General features: G+C 42.9%; 1 protein-coding gene across 2 annotated transcripts in view; it reads right to left on the bottom strand.

Annotated features, from left to right (window-relative positions):
• The window catches only part of TCERG1 (transcription elongation regulator 1), a 112,118-nt gene that overhangs the window by 66,502 nt on the left and 25,474 nt on the right, over positions 1–20,142 (bottom strand). For both annotated transcript variants that reach the window (XM_069764072.1, XM_069764073.1), the window contains 6 exons: positions 15,352–15,552; positions 14,116–14,234; positions 10,839–10,927; positions 8,653–8,813; positions 7,810–7,876; positions 7,093–7,219 (listed from right to left, as the gene is read on the bottom strand). In XM_069764072.1, coding sequence (XP_069620173.1) covers positions 7,093–7,219; positions 7,810–7,876; positions 8,653–8,813; positions 10,839–10,927; positions 14,116–14,234; positions 15,352–15,552 — 764 coding nt within the window. The remainder of the gene's footprint in view (positions 1–7,092; positions 7,220–7,809; positions 7,877–8,652; positions 8,814–10,838; positions 10,928–14,115; positions 14,235–15,351; positions 15,553–20,142) is intronic.

Genomic DNA, 20,142 nt, shown 5'->3' with positions numbered 1-20,142 from the left:
GAGCAGCTGCTGAAATTTCAGAAAAACCTAGTGTACAACTAGCTCACATTACTGCACTGCAGTAATTATGGGCGGAGTCTGCTGACGTGTGTGATGTCTCCTCTCCTTATGGGTGTTTGCTAAGGGATTAGAGAGGATGATATTCAGGAACCCAGTGAGCAGCCATTTTGTTGGTGACTGCAGAGTATGGCTGCCGTCACACTATCAGTATTTGGTCAGTATTTTACCTCAGTATTTGTAAGCCAAAACCAGGAGTGGAACAAATAGAGGAAAAGTATAATAGAAACATATGCACCACTTCTGCATTTATCACCCACTCCTGGTTTTGGCTACAAATACTGAGGTAAAATACAAACCAAATACTGCTAGTGTGAAAGCAGCCTTATACTGACAAGTAGACGGTCACCGAGGATGGCAGGCAGCAAGGATTCTGGGAGATATGTGGTGGAGGGAGCAGGGTGACAGCAGCACAGAGTATTTCAGGAGAGCAGTGTGCTGGTCTATAGGGGCCCCCTGTTTGGTGCGCGGAGCAGCCAGGGATTGTACATAGAGCGCTGCCTTTTATACACATGGATGGACCGTCTGCTCCACAGAAATCCAGGAAACATTTCTGCGGATTGATGGCCTGGTCTGATCCAGACTTTGCATGCAGACCCCATTCCCCTCCTCAGATCCTGTCTTCCCCATCCTGTCCTGGCGATGTGTAAAAGCGAGGCGACAGGCGAAGTACGGGGTGACGCTGGGGGGAAATGTAGCCATATAGTAACAATAAAAATGAGACCCCTCTCTTCAGGGGCCGCCTCACCAGCCCTGACTGCACCTAACTGGAGGTCATGCTTTACCCTCTATTACCCCAGACCCGCGTGCAGGTGCTCAGCCAGAACCACCATAGAATGGGTCCGCTTTCTGAAGATAATACTGCCATAGTGTTCTCGCATAATACCGCCATATAGATCACACACAATACTATCAAATAGATCACACAATACTGCCATAGTGTTCTCACATAATACCACCATATAGATCACACATAATACCGCCAGTGTTCTCACATACCGCCATATAGATCACACATAATACCGCCAGTGTTCTCACATACCACCATATAGATCACACATAATACCGCCAGTGTTCTCACATACCACCATATGCTTCTCACATAATACCGCCATATAGATCACCCATAATGCCGCCACATAGATCTCACATGTATTGTAAATAAAGACTCGGCCAGAATAAAGTCCTTTATTAATCTTTTTTATACCATACCGAACGCATAATCCTCGACTCCATCTCCCACAACAAAAATAATAAACCACAATGGGGAAAGACACGCAGGGGGGAGAGGAGTGCATAGGAGAGGATTAGATACTGACTGCTGAGCCGTGTATCTAATCCTGTCCTGTGTGATACTGTGCTGCGCCGTGTATCTAATCCTATCTTGTGTGATACTGTACACAGGACAGGATTAGCTACACAAGACTAGATTAGCTACACAGGACAGAGGTACAAGTGGTAGATGGTATAGGCAGCAGTGGTAGATGGTATATAGAGGCAGGCAGCAGTGGTAGGTGGTATATAGAGGCAGGCAGCAGTCGTAGATGGTATATAGAGGCAGGCAGCAGTGGTAGATGGTATATAGAGGCAGGCAGCAGTGGTAGGTGGTATATAGAGGCAGGCAGCAGTGGTAGATGGTATATAGAGGCAGGCAGCAGTCGTAGATGGTATATAGAGGCAGGCAGCAGTGGTAGATGGTATATAGAGACAGGCAGCAGTGGTAGATGGTATATAGAGGCAGGCAGCAGTGGTATATAGGGGCAGGTAGCAGTGGTACATAGGGGCAGGTAGCAGTGGTATATAGGGGCAGATAGCAGTGGTATATAGTGCCTGGTAGCAGTGGTATATAGGGGCTAGTAGCAGTGGTATATAGGGGCTGGTAGCAGTGGTATATAGTGGCTGGTAGCAGTGGTATATAGGGGCTAGTAGCAGTGGTATATAGGGGCTGGTAGCAGTGGTATATAGGGGCTAGTAGCAGTGGTATATAGGAGCAGGTAGCAGTGGTATATAGGGGCTAGTAGCAGTGGTATATAGTGGCTGGTAGCAGTGGTATATAGGGGCTAGTAGCAGTGGTATATAGGGGCTGGTAGCAGTGGTATATAGGGGCTAGTAGCAGTGGTATATAGGGGCTAGTAGCAGTGGTATATAGGGGCAGGTAGCAGTGGTATATAGGGGCAGGTAGCAGTGGTATATAGGGGCAGGTAGCAGTGGTATATAGGGGCAGGTAGCAGTGGTATATAGGGGCTAGTAGCAGTGGTATATAGGGGCTAGTAGCAGTGGTATATAGGGGCAGGTAGCAGTGGTATATAGGGGCAGGTAGCAGTGGTATATAGGGGCAGGTAGCAGTGGTATATAGGGGCTAGTAGCAGTGGTATATAGGGGCTAGTAGCAGTGGTATATAGGGGCTGGTAGCAGTGGTAGATGCATAAGAAAATAAAAACTCTGTACTTACCTTCAGTCCTCTTCCAGGAAGTGCTGAGTCATGTTCAGGGCAGAGCAGTGTGACGATCTCCCTGCCCTGCTCTGAATGGCAGTGAGCAGTGATTGCAGCCTGTGCTGTAATACTAAGTACAGGCTGCAATCACAGCTCCTGGCTGCAGATACTCACCTCGAACCTCTCTTCCCAGCAGCAGCTTCTCCCTGGCAGCTCCTGCTATGATCGCACACACTGAGCTGTGTGTGCGATGACAGAGGAAAAAAACAAAATGGCCGCGATCTCCTCTCACAGCTGTGACGTAGCAGCCCAGGGGGCGTGCCCAAGTCACAGCTGAGAGGCAGGAGGAGCGGTCGGAGCCCGACTGTTGGCTCCTATGCCCATGGCTGCCGTAAGTGAGGTGTGCAAGTGTCGTGCCCAGACACTTACACCCACACTAATGAAAATGGCGGCCTCCAGTGGCAAAAGTAAAAATGAATAAATAAAAAAGTATTAAAGTACTACATTTACTTTTGTATTAAAAATAATTGATTATATAATCAATAATTATTAATACAAAAACTAAAATCACGGCACCCTCCCTTTAAGTTACAACAGTCATGAAAAGCCACATTGTAAAGGTGTTCTAAAATATTTAACCTCTCTTTCGTCTGGTATCTTTCCTCCTTCACTGAAACACACCACCATAACCCCTATTGTAAAAAAAATTATAAAAAACCCCCCCAAAAAAACCATCCCTTGACCAGAACTGCACCGCTAACTACAGACCTGGCTCTTATCTACCCTTCATCTCTGAACTTCTGGAACGCCCACTCATTTATGGAGTATGGAGACTAAATAATGAAAGTTCTCACTATATACAGTACAGACCAAAAGTTTGGACACACCTTCTCATTTAAAGATTTTTCTGTATTTTCGGGACTATGAAAATTGTACATTCACACTGAAGGCATCAAAATGATGAATTAACACATGTGGAATTATATACTTAAAGTGTGAAACAACTGAAAATACAGTGGGGCAAAAAAGTATTTAGTCAGTCAGCAATAGTGCAAGTTCCACCACTTAAAAAGATGAGAGGCGTCTGTAATTTACATCATAGGTAGACCTCAACTATGGGAGACAAACTGAGAAAAAAAAATCCAGAAAATCACATTGTCTGTTTTTTTAACATTTTATTTGCATATTATAGTGGAAAATAAGTATTTGGTCAGAAACAAAATATCATCTCAATACTTTGTAATATATCCTTTGTTGGCAATGACAGAGATCAAACGTTTTCTGCAAGTCTTCACAAGGTTGCCACACACTGTTGTTGGTATGTTGGCCCATTCCTCCATGCAGATCTCCTCTAGAGCAGTGATGTTTTTGGCTTTTCGCTTGGCAACACGGACTTTCAACTCCCTCCAAAGGTTTTCTATAGGGTTGAGATCTGGAGACTGGCTAGGCCACTCCAGGACCTTGAAATGCTTCTTACGAAGCCACTCCTTCGTTGCCCTGGCGGTGTGCTTTGGATCATTGTCATGTTGAAAGACCCAGCCACGTTTCATCTTCAATGCCTTTGCTGATGGAAGGAGGTTTGCACTCAAAATCTCACGATACATGGCCCCATTCATTCTTTCATGTACCCGGATCAGTCGTCCTGGCCCCTTTGCAGAGAAACAGCCCCAAAGCATGATGTTTCCACCACCATGCTTTACAGTAGGTATGGTGTTTGATGGATGCAACTCAGTATTCTTTTTCCTCCAAACACGACAAGTTGTGTTTCTACCAAACAGTTCCAGTTTGGTTTCATCAGATCATAGGACATTCTCCCAAAACTCCTCTGGATCATCCAAATGCTCTCTAGCAAACTTCAGACGGGCCCGGACATGTACTGGCTTAAGCAGTGGGACACGTCTGGCACTGCAGGATCTGAGTCCATGGTGGCGTAGTGTGTTACTTATGGTAGGCCTTGTTACATTGGTCCCAGCTCTCTGCAGTTCATTCACTAGGTCCCCCCGTGTGGTTCTGGGATTTTTGCTCATCGTTCTTGTGATCATTCTGACCCCACGGGGTGGGATTTTGCGTGGAGACCCAGATCGAGGGAGATTATCAGTGGTCTTGTATGTCTTCCATTTTCTAATTATTGCTTCCACTGTTGATTTCTTCACTCCAAGCTGGTTGGCTATTGCAGATTCAGTCTTCCCAGCCTGGTGCAGGGCTACAATTTTGTTTCTGGTGTCCTTTGACAGCTCTTTGGTCTTCACCATAGTGGAGTTTGGAGTCAGACTGTTTGAGGGTGTGCACAGGTGTCTTTTTATACTGATAACAAATTTAAACAGGTGCCATTACTACAGGTAATGAGGAGACTCTTAAAGAAGAAGTTACAGGTCTGTGAGAGCCAGAAATCTTGATTGTTTGTTTCTGACCAAATACTTATTTTCCACCATAATATGCAAATAAAATGTTAAAAAAAACAGACAATGATTTTCTGGATTTTTTTTTTCTCAGTTTGTCTCCCATAGTTGAGGTCTACCTATGATGTAAATTACAGACGCCTCTCATCTTTGTAAGTGGTGGAACTTGCACTATTGCTGACTGACTAAATACTTTTTTGCCCCACTGTATGTCTTATATTCTAGGTTCTTTAAAGTAGCCACCTTTTGCTTTGATGACTGCTTTGCACACTATTGGCATTCTCTTGATGAGCTTCAAGAGGTAGTCACCGGGAATGGTCTTCCAACAATCTTGAAGGAGTTCCCAGAGATGCTTGGCACTTGTTGGCCCTTTTGCCTTCACTCTGTGGTCCAGCTCACCCCAAACCATCTCGATTGGGTTCAGGTCTGGTGACCGTGGAGGCCAGGTCATCTGGCGTAGCACCCCATCACTCTCCTTCTTGGTCAAATAGCCCTTACACAGCCTGGAGGTGTGTTTGGGGTCATTGTCCTGTTGAAAAATAAATGATGGTCCAACTAAATGCAAACCGGATGGAATAGCATGCTGCTGCAAGATGCTGTGGTAGCCATGCTGGTTCAGTGTGCCTTCAATTTCTGAGGCTGGTGACAAGGATAAACTTATCCTCAGAAGCAAAGGTTACTCTTGGTCTTCCTTTCCTGGGGCGGTCCTCATGTGAGCCAGTTTCTTTGTAGAGCTTGATGGTTTTTGCCACTGCACTTGGGGACACTTTCAAAGTTTTCCCAATTTTTCGGACTGACTGACCTTCATTTCTTAAAGTAATGACGGCCACTCGTTTTTCTTTACTTAGCTGCTTTTTTCTTGCCATAATAAAATTCTAACATTCTATTCAGTAGGACTATCAGCTGTGTATCCACCAGACTTCTAGAAGCACAACACAACTTATGGTCCCAACCCCATTTATAAAGCAAGAAATCCCACTTATTAAACCTGACAGGGCACACCTGTGAAGTGAAAACCATTTCTGGTGACTACCTCTTGAAGATCATCAAGAGAATGCCAAGAGTGTGCAAAGCAGTCATCAAAGCAAAAGGTGGCTACTTTGAAGAACTTAGAATATAAGACATAACAAAAAAGTGTGAAACAACTGAATTTAAGTATATAATTCCACGTGTTAAGTCATAGTTTTGATGCCTTCAGTGTGAATGTACAATTTTCATAGTGATGAAAATACAGAAAAATCTTTAAATGAGAAGGCGTGTCCAAACTTTTGGTCTGTACTGTATGTAAAACAAAAACATCTATGCGGTCATTTATTTTTAGTTTAAAATGTATCGCAAGCTATAAAATGACAGTCTAAGTGCACAGAATTTGGACCAGTTATGGTGTATACACATAAATTTAGTGATAAGCGAGTAGCATTGTTGCTCGGGTGGTCTCCGAGTATTTGGATGTGCTCAGAGATGTAGTTTTTGTCGCCTTAGCTGCATGATTTACGGCTTCTGGACAGGCTGAATACATGTGGGAATTCCCTAACAAACAGGCTTTCCTCACATGTATTCAGCCTGTCTAGCAGCCGTAAATCATGCAGCTGTGGCGATGAAAACTAATTCTCCAAGCAGTTACAAATATTCGGAGATCACCCGAGCAACGAATATACTCGGTCATCACTACAGATATTTCTACAATATTTTAAGACAAATAAAAGACACAGCTGACATTTCTAGATTTAAAAGGATATTCCCATCTTATAAAATTATGGGATATTCCATCATTTCATGATCGGTATAGGTCTGAACTCTGGGACTTCCATGGACACACAATAATGGGACCACAGTTCAAATAGGAGCGCTATAGGTCACCTACTGTGCCACCCAGTGCAACTAAAATTCATCTAAATAGAGTTCTGCTTTGTGGCAGAGTTGCAAAAGACAGCATGGTGAAACAGAAATTCTCAGGTTTTAGGTGTGTACCAGAACTTAATACCCAACCCCATCACAGACTGAGGATCAAATGAGGATGTATCCAAGAAGTGGGGTCCCAAAATGTGATTGTGTATCTTAGAGTAAGAAGATGAGAATAACCCTTTAAGCACAAGAAAGCAACTGATTACCATGGAGATAAACCCTGTTACTGAAGATTTACTGACTCGTGTGCAAAAATCAGAAAAGATTTATATACATCTCAAAAGATGATTTTCTAACCCCTCTCTCCAGCAACATATCTCTAAACTGTTTCATTCGAGCATCCAGTGGAACGATGGCTCGCTCACGGGCAGCTTTAATTTCAGCGTCCATAGCGGTCTCTTTGTCTGACTCATTTTCATCTTTCCTACATAAGAAAAGAAGAGGGGAAACAAGTGTAAATGTATAGCTACATGGAGCAGACCGACTTGCTACTTGTCAAGTAGATCTAGTGGCTTTTGTCATTGAAGTACCAATTTCAGAACCAATAAAATTCACAGTTGGTTCCAAGTCCTATTTTTCAATTTCTCGGATTCTTATGGTAAATCTATAATTCATTTTTCAAAGCCATGAATTTCAGACCACATGGATAAGATGTAAAGATACTTGCTGACGGCTAGCGTTACCACAGTAGCAGATTTTAAATACCTTTCACCTTTCTTTTCTTGCATGTATTATGATCGCACGTTTAGGTGAGGTTTTTTATTACAACACAACAACTACATTAAGGTTCCAATTGTCGAGGATATACCCAACAATATGTAAAACAATATGGTATTATCTAGAGCAGAAAACAAACAATACTGAAATATAGCATGTCACCCAATGTGTGGACAGACGGTAAATCTGAAATTATTTTTAGATTTAATGGATTACATTTAAATTGTCAAAAGTTGCCTGCTGGCGATTAATACACAGAGCTGTCATGAAGGCATACATTAGAGATTGCCAACTCACTTTCTCTTCTTTGCTTTTATGGGCTCATCATCATTGGCATCTTCTGCTGATTCATGATCATCTTTGACTGCGAAAATCAAAAATTATGAACGTAAAATATATATTTTTAAAATGTTACATACAAAAGTCTTGTGCACCTGTTTAAAATTGCATTTAAAGGCTGTGACATTGTATGCTGTAGTGACTCACGTATAATCTTAAACCGGTCATTAACGGTTGCTGACACAGAATTTCTGTTTTTGTTTTTTTCTGAGACGTGACAAGCCAACAAGAGAGCACACGGTTTGTGTACACTGTAACGAGACGACCCAGCGAGCAGGAACAGGAGAGGCAGTGGTGGTCTCTGTTCTTGCTGCTCACCGAGTGCTCTCCTTATATTATGCATCGACAGTGAGCTCTCTTGCCTTCTCAGAGCCGACGAAGGAGCGCACTGTCACTGTGCATTAAAAAGAATCTTGTTCAGTGATAAGAATCTACTCAGCATCCGTTGGTATTGACAACCGAAACATGCTCAGAAGAGCAGGGACTATCACAGCCCTAGAAATGTCAACACTGATGACGCCTTGTGTGAGTATCCCATCATGCACTGGGGATTCTCAAACAAAGCGTCAACAATAGTGGAAGTTGGTTATAAAAAAAAAAAAATTAAAGTATAATAAAAAGCATTTAGATTACATGAAACAGACATTTATGATTAAATAAGTGTTACTTTCGGACTATCCTTTAACCAAGCACTGCAGAAGAAACCTGGATATTATGATTACCACATTTACAGTATAAAAATAATACATACACGAGGAAGTAAATATTTAGGGTTTAAGTAATTACTGGCTCTCAACTCACAATATTTCTTGTCATCTTCTAACCCTCTCTTATGTGGAGGCTCCTGAATGATTTTGTCAACATCAGCTCTTCCAATGAGATCTTCCGGCCGGTCCCACATAGAGAGACGTGTAGTGGGATTGTAGAAGAAGACGCGTTCGTCACCGGTCCACACCACACACCTAAAGGCAGAAAAGTAACATGTAAATAATAATAAAGGATCAATGGCAGCAAATCACCTGTTATAACAGTCATCACCCAGGAGTAACCCATACCTAAGACACCATGCTATTTAAGCAGCATAACCCCAGATGCACGGAGGGGCATTTATAGGTAATGCCACAGTTGTAGGATTGGAAAAAACTAATACATATTCACGTTATACAAATGATCATACGGCTCAGTGTACATGCAGAGGCTACGAATGATTGCCATAATATTGATGTGATAATATGAAGAGCTCATAGTGCAACGACATCAGCTGGGAATTATCAGTCCGGGTTTCCATTCACAAGTAGCAGAAATCTTAAATATGGTGGGGAATTAATGTATGGGAAGTCTCTAGTCTTATCTTTCTTAAATGAAAATTCATCCCATAAGGATGTGACCTCACCCTTTTAATCAGCTCCGGAATTCTCAAAACCTGAAATTAAAAAGCCCCAGTTCTGGTTTGGCACTGAGCCCATTTCTAAGTTTGGCCTGCACAGGTACTCTCCAGGCCACCTGACTGCAGAGGACTGCAAAAAGCCCCCAAATGCCTTGCAGCAGCCCCCAAAGGGTGCAGAGGAAAAACAGGGAAGAGGAAGCAGAGCTACAGTCCTTACGTGACGCTGCTTCCCCTTCACATATGGGTGCCTGCAGTTTCCCTATTGATCCCTATGATAAGTTATGATATAAAGTCCGTTTGTACAACCTAATGAGTATTTAAAATTAATATCTTGTTCTGCAGCCAATACATAGCCTTCACTAAACAGATAATAAAAAGCAAAATGTTTTACTGTCTCTTCCGCCATTCATATTCTGAGAGAAAGTTAGCATGTGAAACAAAACGTGTGCAACGTATAAAACTGCAACAAATGATATTTCACTTTGCCTGCCACATACAGCTCTGATATTATGGCAGAGTAGCTATTGACTGAATGTCCCATGGGTAAATAAGAGGTTTGCCAACATTCCTACATTGCGTAGGCAGACAACATTTAACAGTATGATCAGGCTACTGGAGACGGCAGTCACGAGGCTATATAAATAAGTAGGCAAAGACAACAAGTGTTTACTGGACTCCATTTCTAGCCTTTCATGTGTAGCAGTGTGGGCTGTAATTCATTTAGTTGACCCCCACCATGTATTATCTGGCACTTTGTACAGTTTTCTGGTTTGGAAAAGTTCTCTAGGTGTGGTTTGTCCATTTGTGCTCATTATAGGGGATCTCACTGAGCGATCCCAGCAAAACCAGTAGAAGTGGAAGAAGCAACACTCAGCTGAATAAAGCCATCACTTTACAAAGCATGGGAAACTGAGCGGCCTTTTAAATAAGGGAAAATGGGAGAATGGTTTCTGGACAAATCAGGTGTGGATAGACAGCCCACAATACTGATCCCTTTATCCATCTCACACAGCAATGACAGGGAAGCCGTGTTTGTACACTACAGGCAGGATTCTTGGTAGGCAAAAAAAGGCAGTACTTCTTATTAAAATCTTAATAACCAAATCACAAGTCCAGTAAATACTAATATGTAGTGATGAGCGAGTATACTCGTTGCTCGGGTGGTCTCCGAGTATTTGTTAGTGCGCCGAGATTTCATTTTCGTCACCGCAGCTGCATGATTTACAGCTACTAGACAGGCTGAATACATGTGAAGATCGCCTGTTTGTTAGGGAATTCCCACATGTAACCAGGCTGCCCAGCAGCTAAGGTGATGAAAACAACCTCTGAGCATTAACAAATACTCGGAGACCACCCAAGCAACGAGTATACTCGCTCATCACTACTATTATGCCAAGAGAAGATTAGATATTAAAACATGTTTGTAGCAGTATTACAAGAGCTTCATATATCTGAGGAAATTATAAAACAAGCGTCTTACCAAACACAAGCAAATAATGTAACAAAATGAAAGCCCTTGCCTGTGCAGATGTAAAATCCAGGACTAACACAAATGTCCCTGCAAACATTGGCAAGAAAACAGGCTTTGGGGCATAAGTACCATGGAGTGCCAGGAATTGGTGTCGTAGCCACTGGCCGGGCTTTTTGGGCAGCTTTCTCCTCCTCAGTCATTTCTTCTTCTTTTGGCTCCTGATAAATAAAATAATATTGTGTTAATAATATAATGCAAAAAAATGAAAAAATAAAAAACAAGCAAAACTACAAGGGATCCTATAATCATCTAAACAGTGGGCAACATTTGAGTCTTAAAGAGGTTGTCCACTACGAAGACAACCCCTTCTCATTACCCATGTTTGGTCCCGATAAAATAAAAAAAGCTTATACTCCCCTCCCGTGCGGTGTCAGCACAAGCGGTCTTCTTCTTTGGACATGCACTCAATCAGGAGGAAGTGAGCGGTCAGGTGCAGCTCCCACTTCCTCCTGCTGACGCGTTTGTCCGAATGAGGAGACAGTACTGTCAGCGGTGATTGGGTGTAGAACAACCGCACGTAAGCGCCAGGAGAACGAGTGCCAACACTGCTGGATCGGTACCAACACGGAAGAGGAGTATAAGATTTTTTTTTATTTTCTAGGGCCAAACATGGAGAATGAGAAGGTGTTGTCCTAGTAGTGGACAACGCCTTTAAGTTAGGTTTCAGCACACCACTATATACTACAAAAGGACAATGATATAGCTTTAAAATGCATTCCTGAAGTTGAGTGAATAAAGGACACGATGGATCACATTTTGGAGTAAAATTTCAAAGCATACTCGTAAAACACAAAAATAAACAGATAAAAAGATCATATGACGTGTTTAATGCAGTCAGAAGGCATGCAAGTACATGAACACACTCCAAAATCACATTAGCATTTACAGCCTGCATATAAAGGCTATCTAGGGTTTTAGAATTGATGGTCTACCCTTAGGAAAAGCCCACATTATTACAGTGGCTTGTGAAAGTACACAGTATTGGCTTTTTACCTATTTTGTTAGGTTACAACCGGTGTTTAAGTATGTTTGTAATCAGATTTGCGTTCAATAGTCTAAGTTGAAGAAGTGAGAAAAATATTAGGCATAAATCAAATTTATGGGATCAAATAACTAAAAATTGGCTTCTACATATGTATTCACCTTTTTGCTATGAAGTTCCTAAAAGTTTCTGGTGCAAGCAATTACCTTCATAAGTCACATGCTTAAGTGAAAGGAAGTCTACCTGTGTGCAATCTAAGTGTCACATGAGTGGTCGGTACATACACACCTTTCCTGAAAGGCCACAGAGGCTGCAACACCATGAAGACCAACGAGATCTCCAAACAAGTCAGGGACAAAGTTGTTGAAAAGTAAGAGTCAGGGTTGCATTATTAAAAAAAAAAAATCCCAATCTATGATGATCACCCATAGCTCCATAGAGGTAGCCTTTATGGAAGAGTGGGCAGAAAAAAATGTTTACTTACACACAAAAATTGTAAGACTTATTTTGAGTTTGCCAAAGGACATGTGGAAGTTTCCCCAAGAGATCATCAGCCCAAGAACACCATGCCCACAGTGAAACATGGTGGTAGGAGCCTCATGCTGTGGGAATGTTTTACAGCAGCAGGGACAGGGAAAATTGACCGAGTTAGGGGAAAGATGGATGATGCGAAATACAGGATATTCTTGAGCAAAATCGGTTTCAGTCTGTCAGTGATTTAAGACTGGGACAAAGGTTCACCTTCCAACAAGTCAATGACCTAAAGCATGCTGATAAAAGCAACATTTAAGTGATTTAAGGGAAAATGTGTAAATGTTTTGTAGTGGTCTAGTTAAAGCCCAGACCTTAAAGGGACACTGTCACCTGAATTTGGAGGGAACAATCTTCAGCCATGGAGGCGGGGTTTTTGGGTGTTTGATTCACCCTTTCCTTACCCGCTGGCTGCATGCTGGCTGCAATATTGGATTGAAGTTCATTCTCTGTCCTACATAGTGCACGCCTGCGCAAGGCAAGATTGCCATGTGCAGGCATGTACTACGGAGGACGGAGAATGAACTTCAATCCAATATTGCAGCCAGCGGGTAAGAAAAGGGTGAATCAAACACCCAAAAACCCCGCCTCCATGGCTGAAGATTGTTCCCTCCAAATTCAGGTGACAGTGTCCCTTTAATCCAATTGAGAATCTGTGGTCAGACTTGAATATTGCTGGTCAGCAGAGGAAACCATCTAACTTGAAGGAACAGGAGCAGTTTTGCCTTGGGGAATGGCCAAAAATCCCAGTGGCAAGATGTGGAAATCTCAGAGACTTATCCAAGGCGACATGAAGCTGTAATTGTCGCAAAAGGAGGTTCTACAAAGCAGTGACCATGGAGGGTGGTGGGGGTGAACAGTGTACATAACTAAAGTTTTCAGTTATTTTGTCCTATTTGTTGTTTGCTTTACAACAAACAGAAAACCACATATTTCACAGTTGTAGGCATGTTCTTTACATGAACGGATACAAACCCTCAAAATCAAACAAAAACAGTGAAATTCCAGCTTGTGAGATAGCAACACACACAAAAAAAAAAGGACGATGAAGGTGGGGATTGAATACTTTTGCAAGCCAATGTACATCAAAAAAGCTACAGGGGGGAAATTTTGTTGCATTCTTTCTGTGGCATGCGATGACAACCCCCTCACAAGAAGCACAATTTTAGTGTTTTAATCCAACAGGGCTCTCAAGCAAGTGGCCCAAATGCAGCCCCTGATCACCTGAGACGATCGCAGCCCAGTCCAGGGGCCGCCGAGGTCAGCGCTTCTATCAACTGAATGTGCGTCCTCGGATGCACATTCTATTGAAACGTATGGCGGTCCAATACCGGTGACAGCCAATCAGAGGCCGGCAGCTGCCATCGGCATCTCTGTTGCAGCTGCACATGAGGTCACTGCCATTTTGTGTGTATGTAAACAGCGACAGAATGTGGGACATTGTTACAAGTACAAGATGAGCACACTACTAGATGACGGGAATACTAATACATGATAGCGATAATACATGATAGCAACCAGGACTGGGACATTACTACAGGATGGGGGACATTATTACTATAAGGGCCAATTGTAATACAATAATATAGTATGAATAGGGTAGGGAGAGTCAGCTCACCACTACTTGCAGCAAAGTCCTTCTGTATACATTGCACGGAGAAGCCCGGGACATTTGTTTTCTTCGTGCAATAATACTGTATGGGACCGACCGGGAGACCGAAAATAAATACTTTTATGTTTATAAATGCAAGGAACTCAATCACAATATGCCCAAACCCCACCAAAAAGTAATCAAAAAGCACAGTACCAAGTAACTTGGTTGTAGGCTTTTACCTCCTTTATTTCCTTGGGAGGCTCTTCCTTTGGCACTTCTTCCTCAGCCTCCATTGGCTGCGGCTCTTCTACGGCTGGTTCTATCTTAACAGGCTCCTTAAGTTTTTCCACTTCTTTGTCTACAGAAATATTTGGGACATGGATGACTCAATTCTAACTTTCATGACCTCATCAATCAGAGAGGTGACAAGTCTCCATTTGAATAGCTCGAAATTCACTTAAATGGCTCAAACTATTTTATTTTGCAAAACCAGTTTCAGCAAGACTAACCTGAGTTGGGCAGGAATATAGTGACGTATGGCTGGACAGTATGTATGCAGTTTATGCTTAGAGATGAGCGAATTTGATCGGGTCAGGGATTATTCGGCAAGCTATAGCGCTTACCTAATAAGCTGCAGTGGGAACCCGGATACGTGGAGCGCTCCCGATAATCAGCTGGTCTGCTCCGCAGCTGCATGTGTCACGGCTGTGTATACAATCTTAAAGTGCCACACCAGTGATTGTTTTTTACTTGCTCATTTGTTAGGGATTGTCTAAGTATAATGGTCGCCATCTTGAGCAGCGCTCTAGCGTCATGTGACGAGACTCTCAACAAAGCTACAGAGACTCATTCTGAATCTCAGACTTGGGTCACTGACACGTTCACCATTTGGTCACTATTTCCCATCAGTAATTGAAGCCAAAACCAGGAGCGGGTGATAAATGCAGAATTGGTGATGTTTCTATTAATACATTTGTTCTGACTGCTTCACTCCTGGTTTTGGCTTCCATATACTGATGTAAAATACTGACCATATACTCAGTGTAAGGTCACGTTCACACGTTGAGTAAGTGACCTCTCCTTCACACCATGAGCCGGCAGGTTACAGAAGGGGTGACATTGCCGCTGAAACTAGGAAAAGACGGCGAACATTGAGTATATTTTAATAATTACAGTTACACACAATTCTCATCAAACAAGCAAATAAAAATGTGCCCATGTGTACGGGTCTAAACAATGCCAGCTCTGCACACTGTGTACATCCAGCTGCAGCACTGGAGTGCCGAGTGTAGTGTAGCCCGGGACGATCTGACATTGATGACCAAAGACATAGTTCATCAACATAGAAATCCTGGACAACCTATGAAACTCCTTATTTCTCAGTGAAGTTTAGCACAGGATAATCTACTAATTCCTTAAACTAATCAGACATATGCTGCCAGCAGGGCTGCTTTGGCAAGTATAGCTTCACCCACCTTTTTCTTTCAGTTCCTGAGGTTTGTCCCACGTGGATTCCAAAGTGCGGTTATTATAGTAGTACGTTTTGCCGTCAATAGTTTTATATTCAGACCACTCAGATAATATCGTGGCTCCTGCTAAGGTGGCAGGAGAGGCAGCTAGAGCCACTTGTGGATGAATCATTGGAACAATCGGAGAAGCAAGACCTGGCAAGACACCTACAGACATTGGCACAAGTTTAGGCACAAAAAGAGTGTGGTAGAAAGAAAATCTTTAACATACAGTTTTGTTACTGAAGGGGTTAGGTCTTTGTACATACACAGAGGATGCAGAGACATTGACAATTTGTGTGTCCATTACACGGCACAGAGTAGCCATTTTGGAGTCAAAGAAAGAAGACTGCTGATCTTAGAGAAAAGAAGTGGTAGCAAGTTTGGCGACTATTCATGGGAAAAGCACAGGCACATTTAAGTTTGGTGGAAGAGTGTTTAAAAGTGAACTGGTCATGCCCTCAAACACTATAAGCCTACAGATAAAGGTCTAGTCTGCACATTCATCATATTGCTATGCTGTCTTGCTGAAAGTGTGGTTACTGGGAGAAAATAAACTTGATTCCTCCTGGGAGCCTCCAGCTTTCAGTCAGTGGCATGCCAGAAATGCCACAGTCATCACAGGATTGTGAATAGTCGCTGTAAGCACGCCCCGGTACTTTGACAGCGCGAGCTACCCATGCTCTGGGCATGCCTCTGACTGAAAGCCGGCAGCTCCTGGGAGGAATAGAATCTTCTCTCAGTAGTTGGGCTTTCAGTAAGGCAGCTGTACAACATTGTAACACTATTAACCCATAGATTAGTAGAGTTTGGGGACATGACATGTTCCCCTTACAGAGAAGGTGTCATCGGAAAATTACCTATTGTATAAACCATGTTTTTATGCCCAACACTGGACTTACACTTCCTGTTCTGTACAGAAGACTTTCCAGCAGTCTCATCATCACAGGTAGGATAATGAAAGCCAACATAAACAGTACATAACACAGGATTCACTATGGGGATTGTCAAAGCTCACCTCCTCCCCTTCCCATGCAGTACAGCTTTTGCCTAGATCAGAGCATGAGCGGAAAAGACTTCTCTACCAATCAATAGGGTCAGAGACATTTTACTGCTGCTTATGTCCATGTTGCTAATAAAAATAGAATATAAAGTCTTGTAGTGACTGTGAAAACTGCAAGATTTCTGAGTTTTGAAAAAAAAAAAAAGCAGCAATATGTAAAATTATTTGAAGAAGGGAAAAAAATTGAAAATATACATTTAACATAAAAATCTGATTTAAACAATAGGTAATTCTCAAATAACATTCCTTTGATTTAAAATGTTAACTAGCATCAAGATCATAAGATATATTTTTGGTTGATCAAGTGCTGTCAACATATACGTGTGCCAAGTATCGTATATACTCGTATATAAGCAGAGTTTTTCAGCACATTTGTTTTTCAGCACATTTTTTGTGCTGAAAATGCCCCCCCCTCAGCTTATACACGAGTCACTGTCCCAGTTTACGGCAGAGGAGGGGGAGTGATGGAGCATCGGGCCACCGGAGGCTGCGGCTAAAGCCTGTACCCGCTGCTAAAGAGAAATTAATATTCACTGCACTGGCAATGACTATTCACTTCTCTTATAGCACGCACACAGTTACAACCACAGCCGCCAGCTTACAGGCTCTCACGTGTGCACACTCATTAAGGTAATGAATATTCACCTCTCCACGCCTATTGGAGTGGAGAGAGGTGAATATTTATTACATCAATGATCGGGGACACATGATCGCTCGGCCGCAGGAGCACCGGAATGAGATGCTGTGAGGGCACGCAGGGAAGGTAAGTAGGATGTTTTTTTCTTTTTTATGCTTTTCTCATGGGAGCCATACATACAAGGATGGGAATAAGGAGCCATGCAGACAAGGATGGGAATAAGGAGCCATGCATACAAGCATGGGAATAAGGAGCCATGAGGCCAAGGATGGGGATGAGGAACCATGCATACAAGGATGGGAATAAGGAGCCATGCAGACAAGGATGGGAATAAGGAGCCATGCAGATAAGGATGGGAATAAGGAGCCATGCAGACAAGGATGGCAATAAGGAGCTATGCAGATAAGGATGGGAATAATGAGCCATGCAGACAAGGATGGGGAAAAGGAGCCATGTATACAAGGATGGGGATAAGGAGCCATGCAGACAAGGATGGGGATAAGGAGCCATGCAGACAAGGATGGGGATAAGGAGCCATGCAGACAAGGATGGGGATAAGGAGCCATGAATACAAGGATGGGAATAAGGAGCCATGTATACAAGGATGGGAATAAGGAGCCATGCAGACAAGGATGGGGATAAGGAGCCATGTATACAAGGATAGGGAGATGAGAAACTATGCAGACAAGGATGGAGATAAGGAGACATGCCTACCAGAACCTGGATTAGGGGACAATGCATACCCGGCTTATACTCAAGTCAATAAGTTTTCCCAGTTTTTCGAGGCAAAATTAGGTGCCTCAGCTTATACTCAGTTCGTCTTATACACATTTATATACGGTACTTCGAAATTACATAGGTTTAAAGTATTGATGTGCAGGTTAGACAGGGTCATGGCAGCACATTAAGTACACTGCTTAAAAAAATAAAGGGAACACTTAAATAACAGAATATAAGTCCAAGTAAATCAAACTTCTGTGAAATCAAACTGTCCACTTAGGAAGCAACACTATTTGACAATCCATTTCACATGCTGTTGTGCAACTGGAATAGACAACAGATGGAGATTATTGGCAATTATCAAGACTCTCCATAAAGGAGTGGTTCTGCAGGTGGGGACCACAGACCACATCTCAGTACCAATGCTTTCTGGCTGATGTTTTTGTTACTTTTGAATGCTGGTTGTGCTTTCACACTCGTGGTAACATGAGACAGACTCTACAACCCACACAAGTGGCTCAGGTAGTGCAGCTCATCCAGGATGGCACCTTAATGCGAGCTGTGGCAAGAAGGTTTGCTGTGTCTCTCAGCGTAATGTCCAGATGCTGGAGGCGCTACAAGTAGACAGGCCAGTACACCAGGAGACGTGGAGGGGGCCGTAAGAGGGCAGCAACCCAGCATCAGGACCGCATCCTCAGCCTTTGTGCAAGGAGGAACAAGAGGAGCACTGCCACAGCCCTGCAAAATGACCTCCAGCAGGCCACAAATGTGCACGTGTCTGCACAAACTGTTAGAAATCGACTCCATGATGATGGTCCGAGTGCCCGACGTCCACAGATGGGGGTGGTGTTCAAAGCCCAACACCGTGCAGGACGCTTGGCATTTGCCACAGAACACCAGAATTAGCAAATTCGCCACTGGCGCCCTGTGCGCTTCACAGATGACAGCAGGTTCACACGGAGCACATGTGACAGACCTGACAGAGTCTGGAGACGCTGTGGAGAGCAATCTGCCGCCTGCAACATCCTTCAGCATGACCGGTTTGGCAGTGAGTCAGTAATGGTGTGGGGTGGCATTTCTTTGGAGGGCCGCATAGCCATCCATGTGCTCGTCAGAGGTAGCCTGACTGCCATTAGGTACCGGGATGAGATCCTCAGACCCCTTGTGAGACAATATGCTGGTGAGGTTGGCCCTGAGTTCCTCCTAATGCAGGACAATGCCAGACCTTATGTGGCTGGAGTGTGTCAGCAGTTTCAGCAAGATGAAGACATTGAAGCTATGGAATGCCCCGCCTGTTCTCCAGACCTGAATCCGATTGAACACATCTGGGACATCATGTCTCGCACCATCCACCAACGTCACGTTGCACCACAGACTGTCCAGGAGTTGGTGGATGCTTTAGTCCAGGTCTGGGAGGAGATCCCTCAGGAGACCATCCGCCGCCTCATCAGGAGCATGCCCAGGCGTTGTAGGGAAGTCATACATACACGTAGAGGCCACACACTACTAAGCATCATTTCCTTGTCTTGAGGCATTTCCACTGAAGTTGGATCAGCCTGTAACTTCATTTTCCACTTTGCTTTTGAGCATTATTCCAACTTCAGACTTCCGTGGGATATTAGTTGTGATTTACATTGATAATGTTTAGGTTTTATTGTTCTCAACACATTCCACTATGTAATGAATAAAGATTTACAACTGCAGTATTTCATTCAGTGATATCTAGGATGTTGGATTTTAGTGTTCTCTTTATTTTTATGAGCAGTGTATATACTAGGTAGTATTTCCACTTTGTGTCAGGAGGTGTAATAATTAAGAATAATTCTGTGTGTCCATGGTAACATACCACAAATCAACCTTGTGTAGGCAGATCCTGCATCACATTGCCTAGGACTTGCTTAACCAACCACACATATGTTAATAAGAATTTGGGAACTGATATCAGGTATCTGTAGGTGTCAGAGTAAGACACTTGGACCCATGGCATATGCTCAATTGTGATATCAAATAAAATTAAAATGGGAATGTGCCAGAACACTAAAATGTGCATTTATTTTTATATTTCAGTAGCAATGTCACTGCATTTAAAAAAATAAAAAAACTAAACAGAGAAACAAAAAAATAACAACTACACAATGAACAGTAATTCTTTTATAGATAAACCCACTTCCTAAAGGAAACAGACTTGAATACTCTATAAACATACATAGCATTTGTGTTTCATGGGATCAATCTTACCACATGAAGGGGGTTAGCTTTGATATGGTGAAATTGTAATTCCTTTCAGAAAGTGGAGTTATCCTTAAGCGAATAATGCACAAACACACATACATGCAGG

The sequence above is a fragment of the Ranitomeya imitator genome, chromosome 4 (assembly GCF_032444005.1).
Source record: "Ranitomeya imitator isolate aRanImi1 chromosome 4, aRanImi1.pri, whole genome shotgun sequence".
Lineage (NCBI taxonomy): Eukaryota > Metazoa > Chordata > Amphibia > Anura > Dendrobatidae > Ranitomeya > Ranitomeya imitator.
This window is presented reverse-complemented; position numbering and strand designations above follow the sequence as displayed.